We start from the raw sequence: 20,547 nt of genomic DNA on the forward strand, positions 1-20,547 counted from the left end.
TGGTTTTTGTTTGCCATATCTTTTATACATAACATACTTAGGATTACATTTACTATCCAAGTGTCCTTAAAATTAAACATAAATGATTATATAATGTTAATTCAAGCTGTGTGATTTTTAGCAACCATACAAAATAATAAACACCTAAATGAGAACTATTAAAAATTAAATGAGAGCACCTAAATGAGAGCAATTAAAAAATTGCTGCAGAGAAACACTGATTTAAAGCCAGTTGTTTTTTTGCAGTTACCCATTTAAATCTGAAAGCCTCAAATGCTCTAATAGCAACACCAATGAAAGTATTGTGTGTTACTTAGTTGCAGTATACAGGATGTTCACGAGCTATAAAGAACACTTTGATCATAACATTTGCTAAAAACTACTGTGGAAGAGGAACACATATGTTTTCACCTTGGATCATTTAGTTCATTTTTAAATTTGACTACTGCCTGAGAACCTACACAGATGATAGCCTGTATGATGAGGAACACAGGGAGGTCAATGTGTCAATTCTGTGGCGAACAGCTCCCAAGTAAAGGTCCAGGATTTATGGCCACTCTGCCACATCTGTCATCTCACTGAACAAGGCAGAATATTTTCCCTCTGATCTTTTGACTTTCTAATGGGCACTGATCATTCTTTCTGTTAGCCCAGCATATGATGCCCTTTCCTGTGTTGGGGAATTCCTCTACCATTATATTCCGAGTGGGAGCTATGCTCCATTTGCTTCCCCAAGATCTCTCGCAGTAAGAAGGCAGGCAAGTGACCCTAGCTCCTACCACTCAGACACAGCCACCACAGGCTTCTAATTGAGAGCGAAGGAAGCAAAGAAATAGGAAGCACAGTGAGTCGTCCCTGGTGACGGTGGCAATTGCAGTTGGTCTAGCTCCCAGCATGCAGTGTCCAGGGCCAGGAGAGTCGGCAGAGCAAGTCTGGAGCCTGGTGCCTCTGGCAGCTGGGGAGGCCAGACTGGCCTGGTTCTGCTGTCTGCTTCTGGCCGGGCTCCTTGTTCCATAGCCTCTGAGTTGGGTTCTCAAGCCCTCCCAGGGATACTGTGACTTATCTCCATAGCCTTTCCCCCTCCCTGTATTTACATTTATTGATTCAATCCTTTAATAATTTATTCAACACATAGTTATTACATGCCACGTTCTGTTCCAAGCACTAGAAATACAGCAATGAACAAAACAAAATCCCTGCCTATATGGAGTGTAGTTCACCTACTATAACTACTAGAGTAGTTCACGTACTGAGCATTTGGCCAGGTAGCAGTTTCAAAAATAAAGAAAATGGGTAACATGGAGTGTGGTCATCTACAAACACTGGCATTAACAGTTCATCCTGTCCTGGGAGAAGCAAAAGAAATGAGAGATAGGGAAAAGCAGACAGTAGAGGGTCTTAGTGCTAAATCACAGAGTTTGAATTTCATTCTGTAGTAGATGAGTCATCAAAGCTTTTTTAAAATTATCTCCATAGCCTGTTAATAAATGTTTTTCTTTTAAATCAGCCAGAGTCAGTTTCTGTTTCTTGAAACCATGACTTTTGCTCTGCCAGTGCCACAGACCTTTATTTTGGAATACACAAAGGGATTAGAAGCATATAGAAGAATTTGATTTTCAGTACAATACATTTGCATTACAATCTGGACAATAGAGAAATTTATAGAATAGCTGAGGGGAACAGCCCATAAAATATCATGTTTCAGCTAGGATATAAGTGCAAATTAGTAGTCTTTTTTTAATAATTCATAATGAATAATATTGGTAGAAATATTTAATGCAACATAAAATAGACAGTGGCTGAAGTCTCATAGGTAAATTTATTATAGATGAAAGTAATTGATAAAAATACAAATGGCTGGTAATACTGAAAACCATGTAAGTTAATTATGGAAAAATTAGATTTTGTAATCAAGAGGGAAAAAATTGGCAATGGCTAAAATTGGCACTTGTTAAAATATGTTCTTCACTAAAAATTAACAGAAGAATAGAACCTTATTGATAAATTTTTTATCTGCAAAATACGACCTGGGAATGTTAGACTTGAGAGAAATAATGGCTCCCAAAGGCAGAAGTTATAATTGGTATGAACAAAACAAAACGATACAAAAGCCGATCAATAAATCTAACCTTCATTTTAAATTGTTCAAGGAAAAGAAATAATCCATAAGATTATTATGGTTTAACATTGCCAGTTGAACAAAAATTTACCTGGATAAAATTAATGTGTTGCTATAATTCTGTTGAAAATGTTTTATTCAAAATGTCCTGGAGAAAAGAGCCTATCCCTGGTCTCACATACCCTCTGTGTTGCTTACCCATCCTGGTTTTCCCTGGCCTATTGGAATGTTCTCCCCTATTCTTCTCTGCTTATCTAAATTCCAGTCTTCTTTTAGGATCAGCTCATATTCCAACTTTTTGGAAAGGCTTGTCCCTAACTCCCTCCCCTCTCACTTCTCAGAACTACTGTTGCCCTTCTTGTCTTTCTATCTCATTTGCTGGCAACCACATGTATTTCTATTCTATTTCTATGTATTTTATCTACTCGAATAAATTGCAAGCTTTCCGAAGACAGGGTGATGTCTTTTAACACTTTATACCTTTAATCTAAAGTAAGTATTCATACCTAATGGATGAATTGGCTTTCTCATCATCCTTTTCCAACACACTTCACAAGTCTTCACTTTTAGCTCATGGAAGGGATGCCAGAAGATTGGTCTACTGTCAAGAGGGACTCAAGAGGATTCTTTAGATCCTGAGTTATCTCTTGAGACCTAGACATATTATAGAAGTTGGTGGACTGCTTTGAGGTTCAGATCAAACTTAAGTGAAGGCTGAAATTCTGAAATCCCTTGAAATGATGGTAAAGGATGTTAAAGGAGGCAAGAAATTATTATTATTATTTATTTATTTATTTATTTTTTTTGTGGTATGCGGGCCTCCCTCTGCTGCGGCCTCTCCCGTTGCGGAGCACAGGCTCCGGACGCGCAGGCTCAGCGGCCATGGCCCACGGGCCCAGCCGCTCCGCGGCATGCGGGATCCTCCCAGACTGGGGCGCGAACCCGGTTCCCCTGCATCGGCAGGCAGACGCGCAACCACTGCGCCACCAGGGAAGCCCGAAGAAATTATTTTATCATTAGCATTTCTCCCGTCTTCAACCCAACTTTTATCCTCAGAATAGCCTTATGGATGTGGAATAAATGTCATAAATTTTAAGTTGTCCTTGACTTCTCTTTGACCTTCTCTCTTTGGTAAAGAGGAGCCCATCCAATTTTGCTTTCTGCATTGGTCAAGGCTATGGGGTGCCCAAACCAGAATACTTATCCCAATCCTTCTAGGCTCTTCACAACTAGAAGAATAAAGGCGACAAAATATACAACCCAAACTCCATTGTATATATTTTAGAATATTTCCTTCCAGGTTTTGTTTTTCTTCTCCATGTGAGCTTATTTTCATGGCTGGAGTAGTTGTATTTCTCTTGTTTATTTTTTTTATTTTTTATTTTTTTTCACTTACTTTATTGCATAAGCTTTCCCCCTTATCATTAAAAATTCTTTGTGAATGTTTCTAATGACTGCATACATCCTTTAGGATGGATATACTGTTGTTTAGTGTTCCCATGTAGATTCATTCACTCATTCATAAATATTTACTGAATGCTTACTACACAGGAAGCATTGTTATAGGTGCTAGGAATAGAGCAATAAACAAAGCTAAGTCTTTGCCTCGATGGAGGCCACATTCTAACATTCTATCAATAGATGGGGGAGAAGACATGGTAAATAAAAAACAAAAATATATATGACAATACATTAAAAGAATCATACACCATGATCAAGTGGGATTTATTCCAGGTTGCAAAGATGGTTCAAACATCCACAAATGAGTCAGTGTGATACACTGCATTAACAAAATGAAGGATAAACATCATATGATCATCTCAGTAGATGCAGAAAAAGCATTTGACAAAATTCAGCATCCATTTATGATAATAACTCTCAACAAAGTGGGTATAGAGGGAAGGTATCTCAATATAATAGACCATACATGAGAAGCTCACAGCTAAATCATACTCAACAGTGAAAAGCTAAAAGCTTTTCCTCTAAGATCAGGAACAAGACAAGGATGTCCACTCTCACAAATTTTATTCAATATACTATTTGAAGTCCTAGCCAGAGTAATTAGGCAAGAAAAAGAAATAAAAAGGCATCCAAATTGAGAAAGAAGAAGTAAAACTGTCACTATTTGCAAATAATATGACATTATATACAGAAAACTCTAAAGACTCCATCAAAAAACGATTAGAACTAATAAACAAATTCAGTAAAGTTTCAGGATACCAAATCAATACACAAAAGTCTGTTGCCTTGCTTTACATTAATAATGAGCTATCAGAAAGAGAAATTAAGAAAACAACCCCATTTACAATTGCAACAAAAAGAATAAAATACCTCGGAATAAATCTAACTGAGGAGGTGAAAGAACTATATTTTGAAAACGATAAGATAGTAATGAAAAAAACTGAAGGAGACACAAAGACCCTGAATAGCCAAAGCAATCTTGAGAAGGGAGAATGAAGCTGGAGACATCATGCTTCCTGATTTCAAACTATATTACAAAGCTATAGAATTAAAACAGTAGTAGTATTGATATAAAACAGACACATAGATTAATGGAAGAGAATAGAGAACCCAGAAATAAACCCATGCATGTATCATCAATTAACTCATGACAAAATATGGAGGCAAGAATGTACAATGGGGAAAGGACAGTCCCTTCAATAAATGGCACTGGGAAAATTGGACAGCCACGTATAAAAGAATGAAACTGGATTGCTATCTTATACATAACTCCCTTTAGTTAACAAAAGTTAACTTAAAATGGATTAAAGGCCTGAATATAAGACCTGAAACCTTAAAACTTCTAGAAGAAAACACAGGTGGTAAGCTCCCTGACATATTTCTTGGCAATGATGTTTTGAATCTGACACCAAAAACAAAAGCAACAAAAGCAAAAATAAACAAGTGGAACTGCATGAAACTAAAAAGTTTTTGCATAGCAAAAACAAAACAAAATCGACAAAATTAAAAGGCAATCTACTGGATGTGAGAAAATAATTGCAAATCATAAATCTGATAAGGGGCTAGTAGCCCAAATATAAAAAGAATTCGTATAACTCAACAGCAATAACAAAAAGGGAGGGAAGGAGGGGAGAGTGGTAGTGGGGGTTAGATCATACAGGCCATGGTAGGGACTTTTTACTTGATAGGAAGACTCTAGGGAATTTTGAACATATGAGAGACATGATTTGACTTTGGTTTTAAAAGGATCATTCCAGAGCCCATGTGAAGAAGGGACTGAGAGTAGGGGCAGAAAGGTAGAAACAGGAAAATCAATTAGAAAGTTATGATAATTAACCACGAGATGATAACGGCTTGGCAGGGAAGGTGATGAAACAGCAGTGAAAGTGATGAAAGTGGTTGATTCTGTGTTTCTTTTGAAGGTTTTGCTGATGGATTAGATATGGAGTACAAGGGAAGAAAAGATTATGATTTTTAATCTGAGCAGTGGGAAGAATGGAAGTTACCACTTATCAGATGGGAAAGACTGAAGGAGAGATGATTCATTTTGAGAGGCAAGATGGCAATTAGAGGTTCAGTTTAGGATATGTTAGTTTTGAGATGATTTTTAGAGATCTAAGTGAGAGGCTGACTATGCAGTGGGAGAGGGGATTAAGGAGAGGGTTCAGGCTGGAGAGTTGTCATTATATAGATAAGGCTGAGACTAGCCATGAGACTGGCCCAGCTCAACCAGGGGTGTGTATAAGAAAGAAGGTCCAAGGACTGAGGCCAAAATCATTTCATGTTTAGACATTAGGGAGCTGAGGAGAGACTACCAAAGAAGACTGAGAAGGAGGGGTCAGAAAAGTAGCATGAAAATCAAGAGTGCATGGAATCCTGGAAGCCAAATGAACAAAGTGTTTGAAGAAGGATGGAATTATGAACTGTGTCAAATATTATTGACAGGTAAGGTAACCATATGTCTTAATTTGCCTGGGATAGTCCCAGTTTATGCCTTTGTCCTGGATTATTACCAGTGTCCCTTTCACACTTATAAGTGATCTTGTTCAGACCATAAATTATATGGTCCCCTGCGGTGGACACAGAGGTGTGCTATTTAGATCTTTCAAGAGAACCTGCTTTGGGGAACAGGGCTAATTGACACCTCCAGCTGCTGTACCTTCAGATCTACTGTGACATTCACGCCAGGTCACGCTTCCCTTGGGCCATTTCCAGCCACTGACTAAACACAGGGGAGTACCAGGAATGGGCCATTCCTGCCTGATCTGGACATTATTTGGCCACCAACAGGCCATTTTGACTTGGGGACTGACTCTCTATCAGTCTGGCTGAGACTTTCCCAGAACTGCACTGTAACCTCAGGCTTTCCCTATCCAATCCTTCCTTCTCTCTCTTCTTAACAGGTGTCAGGCCTGCATTGCAATCTGAAGGCTTTTTTCACCTACCTTTGTCTCTCCCCCCTTTATCCTTCCCAGGCCTTTCTCCCAACAAATCATTTGCACATCTATTCCTCTTGGCATCTGTTTCTTTGAGGCCCTTAACGAATACAGATAGTACCAGGAATGGCCCAAGAAAACAGGTAGCGAGATGGAATTTGGGGTCTGGCTCACTCATCACCCAAGTGGCTAAGAGGACCTCATAATGAGTGATACATATGTGGGGCACAGACAGTCCTGGGCACAACGTGGCAGCCCAAATGCTATGGATTTCACCAGTGGTGAACAAGAAAAATATCCCATGGAGGGGAACACCTTTGCCAATGTGATGATTCAGGCCTTTGAAAGATATAGAGGCGATGATGCCTATGAGAACAGTGGAACTCGCTGGCTGTTTCCCTACAGAACAGTTGTACTGATTCCCTGCAGAAGGATCATGAGAAATTACGGGTATGTAGCAAATAAAGGCTAATTGTGAGAGCTAGAAGGTGTCTCTGATAGGTTAAAAAGAGGTGCTTATAAACTGTAGAGTAAGAGTAGACACAACTGAGGGGCAAGCCCTGCATGTGATAGTCAAGATAGGTCTGTTGAGAAAAACCTGTGACCCTGAAACCCTGGACAGGGGCAACTGGATGGATGCCCCCAAGGAATTTGGCTCAGCTGACCCCTCTCATCCCTCACTGCTTGTCGAGATGGCTCATACCTCTAACGTAAGAGCTAGCACTTTCTCTGTACAGGGAGAAGATGTGGCCTCTCCCCAACAAGGCAACAGGTGCCCCCTTGGGAGCTGCATCTACCTCTGCTGGAGACTGCCAGGTTGATAACCAGGGTTAGATCCCAGCCTAACCTGACTTGGGATATGCTGGGTCTGATAAAGAAGGAAAGAGATTACATCTCAAAGGAGCTGTAAGAATTAGCTAACATCTAATGGTGGGAGCCAGGGGAGTAATGCTGGGATTACAGTCGGAGGGTACGTGAGTAAGGGGGTGGGAAGGTAAGACTGGATAAGCAGGTATTCATTCACTCAGTGGGATTTCCTGGAACATGAAATTTTAACATCTTGGAAAAGACCCAAGGCAAACTTTCAGCTAGAGTAGCCTCAGAAGCCTGGAGAAAACAAAGGCCCATGCTGAGATGCCCTGTCAGAAGGGAGAGGAAGGAATAAAAAGACTGAGAGAAGTGGGAATGCTGGCATGGACATATTATGTGAGGCCAGAAGACCCATCAAAGGACACACTGAGGTCATTAGGAACAGGCTGATGAGAGGGGTGCCTCACTGAGCATCACTAAGCAGCTCAGTAATGGCCTCCTCTGCAGGCCATCCACATCTGGGCTCATTAGACCTATGGACATGACACAGCCCTGAAATAATAGATACCAAATGGCTGCACTTGACAACTGGAAGCCAGGGGACCCCCATCACCATGATGATGGAGAGGCACCCAAAGAAGCTTGAGCATAGGGAGTCGTGGAGATGGTTAATAAAGCATGTTGTCCCCAGGACAAAACAGAAGGGCAGCAGTGCTTACCATTTACAATCAGAGAAAGGCAAAAATGGAGGAGTGAGGAGGCTGACGTGGTCACTTGAATAAAAATCACCATTGTACAGATCTGTAACCCATTGACTGAGGAAGTGGACAGGTCCTAGGACAGAACCTGTAACACCATCACGGTATATACTGTGATGATTCCACCACAGGCCACCGTGGCCATTTATTCCAGTACTGTGCACTGGGAATCCCCAGACATTTCAGACTATTAGACACAGGATCTGAGTTGACATTGGTATCTAGAGACCTGAGGCATCATCATAGCCCCTTTGTTAGGGTGGGGTTTATGGAGCCAGGTATTAAATTGAGTCCTGGCTAGAGGCCAACCTACAGTGTATCCACCGGGTCTGTGACCCCACTGGTGATGATTTCTCCACTCTATAAACGTGTAATAGGGGTTGACATACTTAGTGGTTGAATCACTGGATCCTTGGCCTGTGGGGTAAAATATATCATGGTGTGGAAGGCCAAGCGGAAACCTCTGGAACTGCTGCCCTCCTCTCTTCCCTCCCCTAGCCAAGATAGTAAGTCAAAAATAAAATAGGATCCTGGGGAATTACAATGATTAGTGCCAGCATGTATGTTCGAAAGGTCACAGGGTTCATGGTTTCTGTCACACCTCCTTTTAATTCACCAGAGCTTCTGCAGAAACCACATGGATCCTGGAGAATGGCTGTAGTGTAGCGTGAGTTAAATCAAATAGTAGCCCAATTGCAGCTGCTATGCCAGGTGTAGTACCTTTGCTAGAACATATTAATAAGGTCTCAAGTGCACGGTATATGTCTTGACCTCTGCTTATCGGAGGATCTTCACTGATGTACCACCCTATTGATGAGACAAGTAAAAGGTTACTGAGAGCTGATCTTCAGGTTTATACAGAGCTAACTGATGACCTTGACAAGTGTGTGTGTAGCAGAAGCGAAGCTAGAGTGGGTACAAGAGAAAATGGAAAAGTAAGTGGAGAGAGCAAGAGGATGACTCATTTAAGGCTTGCTGCCATTTAAAGGGAGCAGAGAAATGAGTTAGTAACTAAAAGGAGACAGGGTCAAAGAAGGTTGCTTTTTTTTTTTTTTAAGGAAGGGAATATTTCAGCCTGTTTTATATTAATGGGAATGATCCAGTAGAGAGGGAGAAATGATGATGCAGGAAAAGAGAGGACAATTGTTGAAGGAATGTCCTTGAGCAGAAGACAGAGATTGAGGATCAGGATACAAGTGCAGAAAAAGGATATTTGACACTGCCTCCTAAAAGTGAAGAACCTCTCCCCACTCCTTTTAATAAGAGGATTTTCTTTACTGAAGCATCTTCCAGACTATTTTTATTTTCTTTTTTTTAACTTGTACATTAAACCTCAGATGAACCTGTATTTTAAAATTGGTTTGCACATAATAAAATAAAAAGTTTAATGCAATAATTTGTGTATTTTTTTCACACTAGCTGGTAGTACCTGCTCAATGTACTTAAATATCCAGCTGAGGGGGTAAAGAATAAGTCAAGAGAGAACGAGATAATCTTTAGGGTTACTGCAACCTTTTAAATTCTGAACTTGTGTCCCAAGATGTTAAATAATAAATAGCAAAAAAATGGCATAGACATTAGTTGGTAAGAGTTCCGATATGGGTGAGACCACTTACTGTGTCTGGTGTGGAGATAAGGCTTCCAGGAAGAGGAAGAAACTTATGTGAGACGTTGAAGAACAGATAGCATTTGGATGTGAAGGTAGTTAGGGTGAAGGTTTTCTAACAGAACGGGAGGAAGGAATTTACCAGGAACCTTCTGTGGAATATGAGAAAAACAATGCCAAGTACACTAACCCAGAGGAGCAGTCAACTAGAATTGTGATAAGTACTCTGGTCACTTCTAGATGATGTACCCTTGAGCTGAAATAGTCTCGTAGTGAGCTTGATGTCCTCCTGAGAACTCTGACAAGATAGCTCTAACTTCATTCTGAGCATCCATATGGACATATAGGACAAGCACAAGAACTAGATTAGGAAACGAGCAGACAACATGCAAAGCATTTTCTATAATATCACTTTTAGAACTTTTCTGTTTATAGTAAGTAAGGAGAAGCAGAATAAAGCATGGGTAATTTGAGTTCAAATTAGAAATTCCTCTAATAAAGGAAGTGACAAGAATTAAATTTGCACTCTAAAATAGCAGTAAAAATGTAGTCAGAAGCTTTTATGATCTGAAAGAATATACATTATTAAGTGGTATAATTTTGTCTTGTTTTAACTTAATGCCTTGCCCTTGTTCTGTGACACAGGAAGATTCAGCGGTACCTATACTTTCTACCTCAGTCTCCTAAGACCCCAAGCCTATATTAACCTGCAGTCTGGTACATTTTATGGCAGTGAAGCATTGTTTTTCTTTTTTAGCTTCAATACATTTTATTTAAAAAATTTTAAAACCTTCTTAATTTTTATTGGGGTATAGTTGATTTTAAATAGTTTCAATATATTTTATATCGCAAACAAAAAAGGGAGATGGCAGTATCTCACTGGCAGATTTAAAAATTTTTCAGTCCTTAAACATCAAATAACCAGGTGTCCCAAACTTCAATGCAAGATGGTGGTGCCTGTCTTATCATTTTTAAAATTTACTAGCTAGCTTGTAACAGTTAAGTATAAAATTGTGAATAAAATTTCCCTTCTCACCAATCCCAACTGAATACAACTTCATCATGGTTTTTCCTCCGGATACAAGTCTGACACGTCCCTAGGCTCTTATCTTACTCCTTTCAAAAAGTACAAGCGAAGAATGTGTTTTTAGAAGAAGCCTTTGAACAAGGAAGAACAAATATCATAAGCTCTGTTCTTTGTGTTTCTTACCAAATCTGTCTGTCAATGCCCTCTGTCAGTTTCTGAGTGTGGAGGAGAAACTGCCTGAGGTAAAAACAGGATTTCACACTCCACAAAGCAAGATGGAAGAATACTAATAATACAGAACCTTTAGATATATTGAGATAACCTCCCAGATATGTCTAGAAATTCCATAAAAAAGCAGGTACAATGAAAAAAAGTAATATGATACTAGACGAAAAAGCATCCTATTGTTTTCTGAGATGGATTACACATTGGGTAAAATGCACTAGAAGAAGAAAAAAGAAAAAGGATTGTACCTAGTAAAAATAAAGAGCAATAACAAAAAGTTTTGTTTTAATTTTTGTTTGTTTTCCATCCCATATCTTGGTAATACCATTACTGGCACAGGGCTGATAATGTAGTTGCCAAAAATAAGGGCAAAGCTGTAGTAATGAGAATTAGCAGAAAAAAAAACCCACAACTCTGACATTCCCATCAATTATAATCCATGTTTTAAGCAATTGTGTGTTTAGAATTTTAAGATACTTGATTTGCTCTTCCTGAGCGAAAACTATTTTTACCTGAAGTATTCTAAAGAAGCTTCCAAATTATGAGGTAAACAGAGTATTTTACCAGTTGTAAATACATATATAGACTAAAGTATATACTCCTTAAATAAATGTTGGTAAAAATCTCTAAGTGGTAACTAGATCGTTAGAGTCATGCAAATATTGATTAGGAATCAAAAAATTTTAATTCTTTAGTTTTGTTTTCCAAATTTTAGTCTACCTTTAAACTAAATTTCTTATATGTAATGAAAATTGTATATTTATTAATTTATGCAGTTTTGATAGGAAATGGAAATAGTAATGACAGAGGAGGATGGTTTCAGCAAAATCACTTTAGTGACTTCGAAATTTTGGGAGATAAGTAGAACTAGAGCTTACTAGGAGATTCTAAGAACAAAACAAAGGAACAGAAAATATGCTGCTGTTGCTTTTCTAGATGAAAGAAATGAATTCCGTAAGACAAAGGAAATTTGGACTCCTTATTTCTGTTTTAGAGGTGCTTCGTTTCATAAGAGTACACTGGTAAACCCATGGAAACACTGTAAGTTGAGGTAGACATGACCCTGTGTTGTGGAGAACTTTAGATTTTTCTCTTATTGAGTTAAACTTGTGTTTTAAAGTGGAAAAATTCCAAATAAAGAGTAACATTTTACCAGAGTATTAATTATTCCAGTAAATTCACTATATATTTCTCTAAACAATGTGTTTCTCTAAACATTAATTTTTCAGTCAAATATTTTACTCTTTTCCCCCAAAGACAATTTGTCTATTTTCTTAAAGTGAGCTCAGATTAGCAGAATCACCTCTGCCAGTGACTCTGCCAGTGGCCACTCTGCCTGGACACCGTGTTTCCGCTGGGGTGGAGGTCAAGGCTGGAGACAACTGGGCGCTCCTCCTGAAGGCTGCCTTGCCTTTTTAGGTTATGAGGGTCTCTCTGTGTTTAGGATAACATGATTGACAGCTCTGCTCCAGCTCCAATTAGCACCCTATAATTTACTAGCGTCTGCTTTCAGATTGTGCGTTAACTTCACAAATATTTCAACCACGGAAACAGCAGCTATCAAGTGTCTCTTTCCTGATCCAGCCCTCTGTGGCTGGAATGAAATACAAGGAAAGAGCGGTACACTTGGTCCGTCAAGTGAGAATAATCATTTGTGTCTGTGCCTGTCTGAGGGCATGGGGTCTCTGATTTCTCTTTAGGCATGCATTAGTGGTGTGTGTGTGTGTGTGTGTGTCTGTGTGTGTATGGTATTTGTAGATAAATAGATTCTATTGTATGAATCCTGTATTTGTATTGTGAGTTTCATTTATTCATGGGAGATGAGGGAGAGCTGGTATTGAGGAAATATGAAATTTACATTTGCTTAATCCTGTTGTTTGTGTAAATGTCAAAACTTCAGTTATGTGCAAACAGCAACTATAACAATGACATTGCCTTCAGGACATTTTTTCCTTTACTCCAGAATTTAGAAATATGCAACAAATAATGAAGAACAACAAATCTTAAAAATCTTGCAAGGAAGAAGGGACCATAGAGAGCAAAGACCTTCACAAGTACAATCAAAATGTGAATTATTTGCATGCAAATTATCCAGACTGTTAAAGCAATTTTATAAAGGAACCCTATGTTTTTTGGTTTCGTTTATTTTTAAAGTCTTTTCAAATATCTTTCAACTTTTCTTCCATGCTTTGACTCCTAGTGAATTATGCTTAAAAATGCAATTTATGGAAATGGCATTTATATGGAAAGCAGTTTAAGTTTTATTTAAAAAAAATCCCCAACTCTGAAGTAACCAATCACTAAGTGCTTAAGAAAAGGTTTCTTGTTTATTTTGATAGAAGGTGTATAGGTGCCTGCACATAAACACAGGATTTACGATTCTAAGCAAATGGGAGGTTAAATTACCTTACAAGTTGTTTCCCCCTATTCGAAAGGGCACAGAAAATGCAGTACTTACCCAGAAAGAGCGGCAAGAGAAGCTTCCAGTCAGGGAGTCTCCTTCCCAACACTCACCACCTCTGCCCTCCCTCCCATCCAGGCCCGAATCAATCTTAAGTCATTGCTAGAATTTGCCACGCATCGAAATAGAACTTCAAAGGGGAAATGAGACAGGATGGCAACTCTTATTAAACTAAGGGAGTAGAATAGCTAGAGTTCCCTGCAGCTGAGTGACTGAGTTCTCAGCCAGAGGGCAATCGGCAACAGGATTATTTGGTGGAGGAGAGCTGTTGTCTCTCCCCTTTTCCTCAACTCTCCCTCAGTAGAGGCCAAGTGCAAAGGGAAACCGTGGATGAGGAGGACACCAGTGCCAACCGGGATGATTAGAGGAGAATCTAATCTTTCTCTCAGACCCCCAACCAGATATAATATATGCAAAAACATCATGTTTACCTTTTCTCATGTCATCCCTCCTTTCTTTGAATGTCCTTTTTTCAACTACTAGGGCCTTCTCTAATCTGCATGGTTTCACGAATATTAGCGAGACAAGCATGAGAATTCATCCTTTACATGACTTGGTGGGCCTAAAAGAATGTCAAAAAAATGTCAGTTAGAGCTATGAGTTCACCAAAGTTCCCTTTGAAAGTCTTATTACACAGAACCGAATGATGATAGTTCCAGGGCCTCTTGCATTTCTACTGTGGGAATGTGTAACACGGAGGGAAATGCTCTGCTCCTCTGCTCCATGTGCCTTATGTGCTAGGTCACTGGAGCCCTGTTCGGCAGTCTGGACGGTCTGTTCAGGACTGCCCCAAAGGCCAGTTCCAGTGAATGAGTCTCCTCACCAGCAACCTGATATTCAGGTCGGACGCGGCTCAGGACAGAGGCTTCAGTAATCAGAACCTCGTGGCTGGGAAAAGGCCCCCTGTGGGTTCTGATCAGAGATCTTGTGAGTGCTAACATAGGTTGAGCACAGGGAAAGCTTCTTGGGGAGGGGGACTACTTGGAAAAGATGTCCAGCAGAAAATGCACTTGCTGTGCTTTCTTCATCTGTACACTCAGTGGCAAAGCTTTAAAAGTGCACTGGAACCAAATGCGTTTTATTTACGCTTGTATACACCACCGATCCATGCCAGTGGAACATGGATTTTAAAAAATCACAGAGAATCCAAAGTTAATTTTAGTTATTGCTTCAATGTCCAAACCTCAGACTAACATGCTTAACACGACTTGGTTAGGTTGGGTGTGAAGAGCTTCAGAGCAGAGAAGGCTATAAATACTGAAATGAATTAATAAGAGAAGCAATAATAATTCCTTCCTAGAGATGAATGGAAAAATGCATCTGGCTGAATGGTCTACAGGTACTGTCATTTGATGAAGGAGTCTGGACAACGTCCTATGATACTTCCTTTGAGACCTGGGATTCTATAAGTTCTACAGCATGTCAGTCTTTGCTGGCCTCTTTTCCCTTCTTTATTCATCTATTGTGGAGGAGAAAGTAAGCCCAAAGTTGAGCATTTCAAGCCAGATCAGAAGTGGGCCAGTAGTTACTGCAGTGGATAACAGTGCAGTCTCTGCCCCGGGCTGCCTGGGTTGGCATCCTGGCTCTGCCCAGTTATGTGACCGGGCAGATTACTTCTCCTCTGTGAGCCTCTGTGGTAATAAGTACCACATAGAATTGTTGTGAGGTTTAAATGAGTTAACCTACATATAAAGCCCTCAGACCAGTGCCTGGGGCATGATAATTAACATTAGTTATTGCTATATGCAATGCAATTAGTTATTACTATCACATCTGGGACAATATAATCATATAGTACCTTCCATCTAAGCAAAAACAGTAATAGGTTCTTGTAATGATCATAGTCTACTTAACAGGTACCAAAATGATAGAAAGAGGGGATGGGTAACTCTGCTAAGCCATGTTCTGAGTAAGGTCCCTTAACTGCACCCAACTCTTGAGACAATTACCCAAGATACACTGTATTTGCCTCTTGTGTTATAATGAAGATCAAGATTTGAATTAATATTTTATGTTTTAACAACTTTCAAGGGCAGTTTGGGCATAACACTAAATCTCTCTCTTTAGAGAAAGAACACGAATAACTTTGGCGTCAAGAGAAAATAAAACCATTAATTTAATAATTTCTTTTTTTTGGCCTGGCTGTAGGTTTGGTTTCCTAGCCTAGCTGATTAAAATATAAAATAACCAGTATTTCCAAAACATTTTTAAATTGAGGACTCTACTATCTGAAGAGTCTAGAATTTAAGAAGTAACAATAATTCTCTTTTGGAGAAAAATGTGTGTATCTGACTGAATGGTGTACAAGTAGTGTTTTCTATACATCTCTGCTTTTACTTGATGAAGGCCATCAGGTAACCTGGGCTTCCATGGGCTACCATTTTCTTATCTGTAAAACAGAGGGGGGATACCCAACTTCTCATCTCCAGGGTTGACATGAGGTAGAAAGGGGTTCACGGGTTTCACAGCATGACAATCACTTTGGAAACCAAAAATATATATACGAAGTAATTTTACTTCCTGACATCAGATCACACTACTATAAATTATTTTATGCTATTAGAGAAAAACTAAGGTATTTGTTTTCCTTTTAAGAAATAACACAGCGACCTAGTGGTAAACAAACATCTTTAATGTTCGTTTCTTCTTCCTCATCCCCTTCAGTTTTGCCCACATGTGTACCCCTTCCCCTGTCCCAACACTAAAGTTACCAAATCATGACCACAGAGACTGAGAAGAATATTCGAGGTACCAGAGACTCCATGGGCATCTCTTCCCCTTCTGGTGACTCCTAGTTCTTCTTCTTGGAGACAACTGGGGCCTCTTGATGCTTACTTTTTTTCATCCAAAGGAGGATAGAGGGAGGGACAGAATTTGTGGGAGAGAAGGCAGAGAGAGTTTCTTCTTTCATCATAAAATGTTCTTTGTAAAAAATATGATATATACACACACACACGTATAAAACATATCCAGTGCAACTGCAATTGCTGTGCCAAACACTGGGAAGTGCCCCCTTTGGTCGATGTATTTCTGGAGTTTTAAACAGTTGTCCTACAACAGCTGCATTTCAGTAAGACTCGGGCAGGTGGCTCCAGATAAGCCACTTGCCGCTCACATTCAGGCTGAGGCTTCCATGTTCACAGTCCGAAGGAAAAAGTGTGTCTTTGTGTCTGGAGTTGGTGTTGTAGGGAGGGAGCCGGCAGGAAATGAGCTGGAGGCTACAGGTGAGGAAGAAGGAATTGGCTTCTTTTAACTTCTCTACCACAGTCTTTGATGCAAATACAAATACATTTCAGTCTGAGGATATTGACGTCGGCAGTGCTATGATCACACTACTTAATGAAATAATTCACATCAGCATAAAAAATATTCACACCAAAACATCTCTTTTTCTTTCCCTCTTTCCAAGAAAACTATGATATCATGTCACCAAGTGACCACCATGGATATTTCCAGTGATTTGCCCAAAAGTCATTAAGCATCATTCAGAGTCTTTGGATTTCCTCTTTTGGCAGAAGGAATTATTTTTAGATGAACATTCTGTCGATGTGTGTTCTGGTTTTCCCAATACATGGAGAAGTTGGAAGTCTCTGCATTCCCCCATGTCCTGATCCATGAAGTGAGAGGCACAGATGCCAGCCTCCATGGCTGGTCAGAAGGGAAAGGGAAGGGGAAACCCTGGGTCAGCAGATCAGCTCAGGAGGGATGCACCACAGAGGGAATAACGACGAGCTGCAAACCAAGATCAGAAGCTGTTACAAACCCACTTGATTTCAGCTCTGAGTGTCACCAATTGCGCTATGCAGAGACCTACAGGGAAGAAGGTGGGTTGTCTAAAACCAGTACAGATCCTTGCTTTTGTCCTGAGGCTGCAAACCTGAAAACAGAGAGAAAATAAAAGGGAGAGAGAGAGGGAGAAGAGAAAGAGAGAGGGAGAGAGAAGGGGGTGGGGGAGGGAAGGCACAAGGTATTTAAAGGAAGAGAAAGACAAACACCACTGTTTCATTGTGAAAGTCACAGAATTCATCTATAGGGCATGAATGAAAGTAAAAGCAAAGCAAACAAGTGTCAAATTTGCACCTGAGGGACGGGAGAGCGGGCAAGACTAGGAGCCAATGATTGCGTTTATTATATAACGATTTTTTTCATTTGCCCTAAAAATAAAGCAAACAAAAAAGTAAACCCTTATTTGACCGTACCTTTCAAATTCAACTCTTCAAGCTAGGGACTTAATATTATCACTAAAATCGTATTCTTGTTAAGTTTTATGTTTTCCAGAGACCTATTTAATTTGACAATTAAGTTGATATCAGAGTCATGAGTCATATTTGTATGACTTGTAACTACCACTAGAGGTGACAAGAACCCCTCCCCGCCCCCACCCGGGCCACCATTTAAACTACGCTCTTAGCAGGCACTTTAGATCAGCGCTGTCCAACAGGAACACAATGGGAGCCATGGGCATAATTCTAAATTTTCCGGCAGCCACATTGAAAAAAGTAAAAAACAAACAGGTGAGACTTAATCTTAGTAATATATTTTATTTAACCCAATATATTCAGTATGCAATGTGTTGAAAATATTTCAACATGCAATCAATGTAAAACATCAGTGAGATGAATTTTACATTCTTTTTGGGACAAAGTCCTGAAATCCAGTGTATATTGTACACTTACAGCACATCCCAATTCGGCCTGGCCATGTTTCACGTGCTCAACCGACACATGTGGCCGGTGGCTACACTACTGAACAGCACAGAGCTAGAACCTTTCCAACAAATTTTATTTTTAAAAAATCCTCTGTAATATTAACCAGCTACTTTCTCATTCTGCCCACGCTGATGACACAGGGTCATCTGTCTGCTGAAACACAACCCCGCCATGCAGACCTTCGGGCCTCACGGTCACTGGGGTCTCCAAGGAGAACTAAGTAGGGTCCCGGCCTCAGCCCAGGTTTGGGCACAGGGCAGGAGGGGCCCGGGGATGCCACGTTCCCTCTCCCGCTTACCTGAGTCCACGCTGAGGCCCAGACCCCCGGCCACGTCCCCCGTGGGGCTCGCGAAGGGTCCCCCGGGCGCGGCCCACGTGGCGCCGGCCGGCTCGCCCTTGGCCGAGAGCTCGCAGGGCGGGCTGCCGGGCGCGGGGGCCGGCGCGGGAGCAAGGCGGGCCGGACGCCCCGAGGCGGCTGGCATCAGCAGCGGCCCGTAGCGCGGGTCGAAGTGCGGCGCGTAGACCTCGTGCACGGCGGCGGGCCGCGGGTAGGCGGCGGCCTGGGCGCCGAGGGCGCCGCCCAGCGCGTAGGGGTGGTGCGGATGCGCGTGGTGCGGATGCGCGTGGTGCCAGGGCTCTGCCGCGCCCTGGTGCAGGTGGCCGTGCAGCGCGGCCGGCGAGTAGGGGTCGGCGGCGGCGAAGGGCAGCTCCGAGTGAGCGGCGGCCAGCGGGCTGCCCAGCGGCGCGGGCACCGGCGTCTGGTAAGCGCTGTTCCAGAAGGAGGCGGGGAAGCTGCGCTGGCTCATCGGGAAGGAGCCGTCTTTGGGCCGGCGAGGCGGAGGGGAGGAGAGGGAGAGAGGAACGCATCACCGCCGGAAACACGGTTGCCGACGCCGCTCGGCCGCCGCAGAACTGAACGGCCGGGACTGGCAAAGGGCGGGAAAGGCGCCGTGCTGGGCGCACGCGCGGCGCCTCTCTCGCGGGGCTGAGGCCCGGGAACGCGAGGTCCGGGCGCCGCACGGGGGAACCCTTTGGGGAGGAGCGCCGCTTCCTCGGATTTTGCAGGCGCGTCCCAGGCTGCGGGAGCCCGGAGGCTGGCGGGGAGAGCAAGAGCGGAGAGACTTCCTTCCCCGGCCCCAGTTTCAGGGCGCAGGGAGCTTCCCTCGGACTCCGGGCTGGACGGCCTCGGACCAGAAGTGGCCTCGCCTTCCCGGCCCGCAGCCTCTCCTCAAGCTAAAGGTACCTCTTCCCGCTCTTGGTCGGCCGTCTAGCGATCTCACTACCCGCTCTCGCGTTTTAGCCTCCCTTGCTCCAGAAAATGTGCCCCTCCAAGGCCTCCGATAGACTGGAAGTCCATCGACATATTAAGAAGTCTTGCTATTATTAGCCTCCTTTCTAGAAACTTTATTTCAAAAAATTTTTTTTGCAAAGAGCAAACTTGACCTATTAAAAGGGCAGCAGCATTATTTGCAGAGGGGGACACGAAGGGACAGGTCTTTTCAGTTTTAATTAAAAAATTTTCTGCATCAGCATGTGGACGCCAGGAATAATAATAATAACAACAATAATAATTATTATTGTTTGTATCATTGTTGACCCCTAGTGTCTGGAAGCATTTTAAGAGAACAGCATTTAGATCAAATTTGTTGCCTTTAGTTGGGAGGAAAGGAGAAAGACATTTAATTAAAAGAACCCTGGAGAAGGCATCTGCATTTCATAGTAGATAATTTAAAATGCTTTGAAAATGCATTCTAAGTAGTGAACAATCTTCCTGATAAAAGTATTTAGGCAACTGGAGAATAAAAAGAATGTTTTGTATTTAAAACTAATGTTTTTGGATCTTGTCTAGGCAAGGCTTGTACAAACTGTCACACTCTTAAGAAAAAAAAGGAAGGGCGACAGTTGTCATTTCCCCCAAAGTGAAATATTTGTTTTCCTTTGTTACAACAAAGTCCTCATTTCTCAGCTTGGTACACATCAAAAGCTAAGATTAGTGAGAAAGTTACCAAAGTTACCAAATAGTTACTTCCACCCTTGTTTTGGTAATAAAGGGAGGTCAAGATTTCAGAATAGAAGGGAGAGTTTGTTGACTCACCCAAGAAATCATTGTCCCAGGCTAGGTAAAGCAGTGCTTGGTGAGAAGGGTAAACCAATAAAGAAGGGATGTGTTTGGGGAAATCCCTTAGAGATGTTTTGGCTACCCTTAAATTCTTATTTCTATATTATTTTACTCGCTTATTGAAAGACATTCTCTGCTTCAAGATTTCCCAAGTAATCAAAATCTGGCAAAAGGCATAAGTAGGTTTTAGGAGACATTCTTCAGCAGGTTTTGCTTGCATTGCATTCTAGGACTTTTTTCTCTGGAAAGATTTTCAGAAATGGGGTAAGGGCCCTGTAAACTGTTGTTCGTGAAGATTCCCCCCCCCCCCGCCCCC

General features: G+C 41.4%; 1 protein-coding gene across 5 annotated transcripts in view; it reads right to left on the reverse strand.

Annotated features, from left to right (window-relative positions):
• Positions 1-16,014: 16,014 nt before the first annotated feature.
• VGLL2 (vestigial like family member 2) overlaps positions 16,015-20,547 on the reverse strand; it is a 7,925-nt gene continuing 3,392 nt past the window's right edge. The window contains exons 3-5 of one of the 5 annotated variants that reach the window (XM_055087540.1): positions 18,411-18,932; positions 17,218-17,280; positions 16,015-17,135 (exon numbers count right to left, since the gene is read on the reverse strand). In XM_055087540.1, the coding sequence (XP_054943515.1) occupies positions 17,237-17,280; positions 18,411-18,932 (566 nt within the window). In that variant the 3' untranslated portion in view covers positions 16,015-17,135; positions 17,218-17,236. Of the gene's footprint in view, positions 17,281-17,928; positions 18,933-20,547 lie in introns of those variants that run through there. The other 4 variants (XM_055087539.1, XM_024115568.3, XM_007120069.4 and 1 more) reach the window with 4 other exon arrangements.

The sequence above is a fragment of the Physeter macrocephalus genome, chromosome 10, assembly GCF_002837175.3.
Source record: "Physeter macrocephalus isolate SW-GA chromosome 10, ASM283717v5, whole genome shotgun sequence".
NCBI classification, from domain to species: Eukaryota; Metazoa; Chordata; class Mammalia; order Artiodactyla; family Physeteridae; genus Physeter; species Physeter macrocephalus.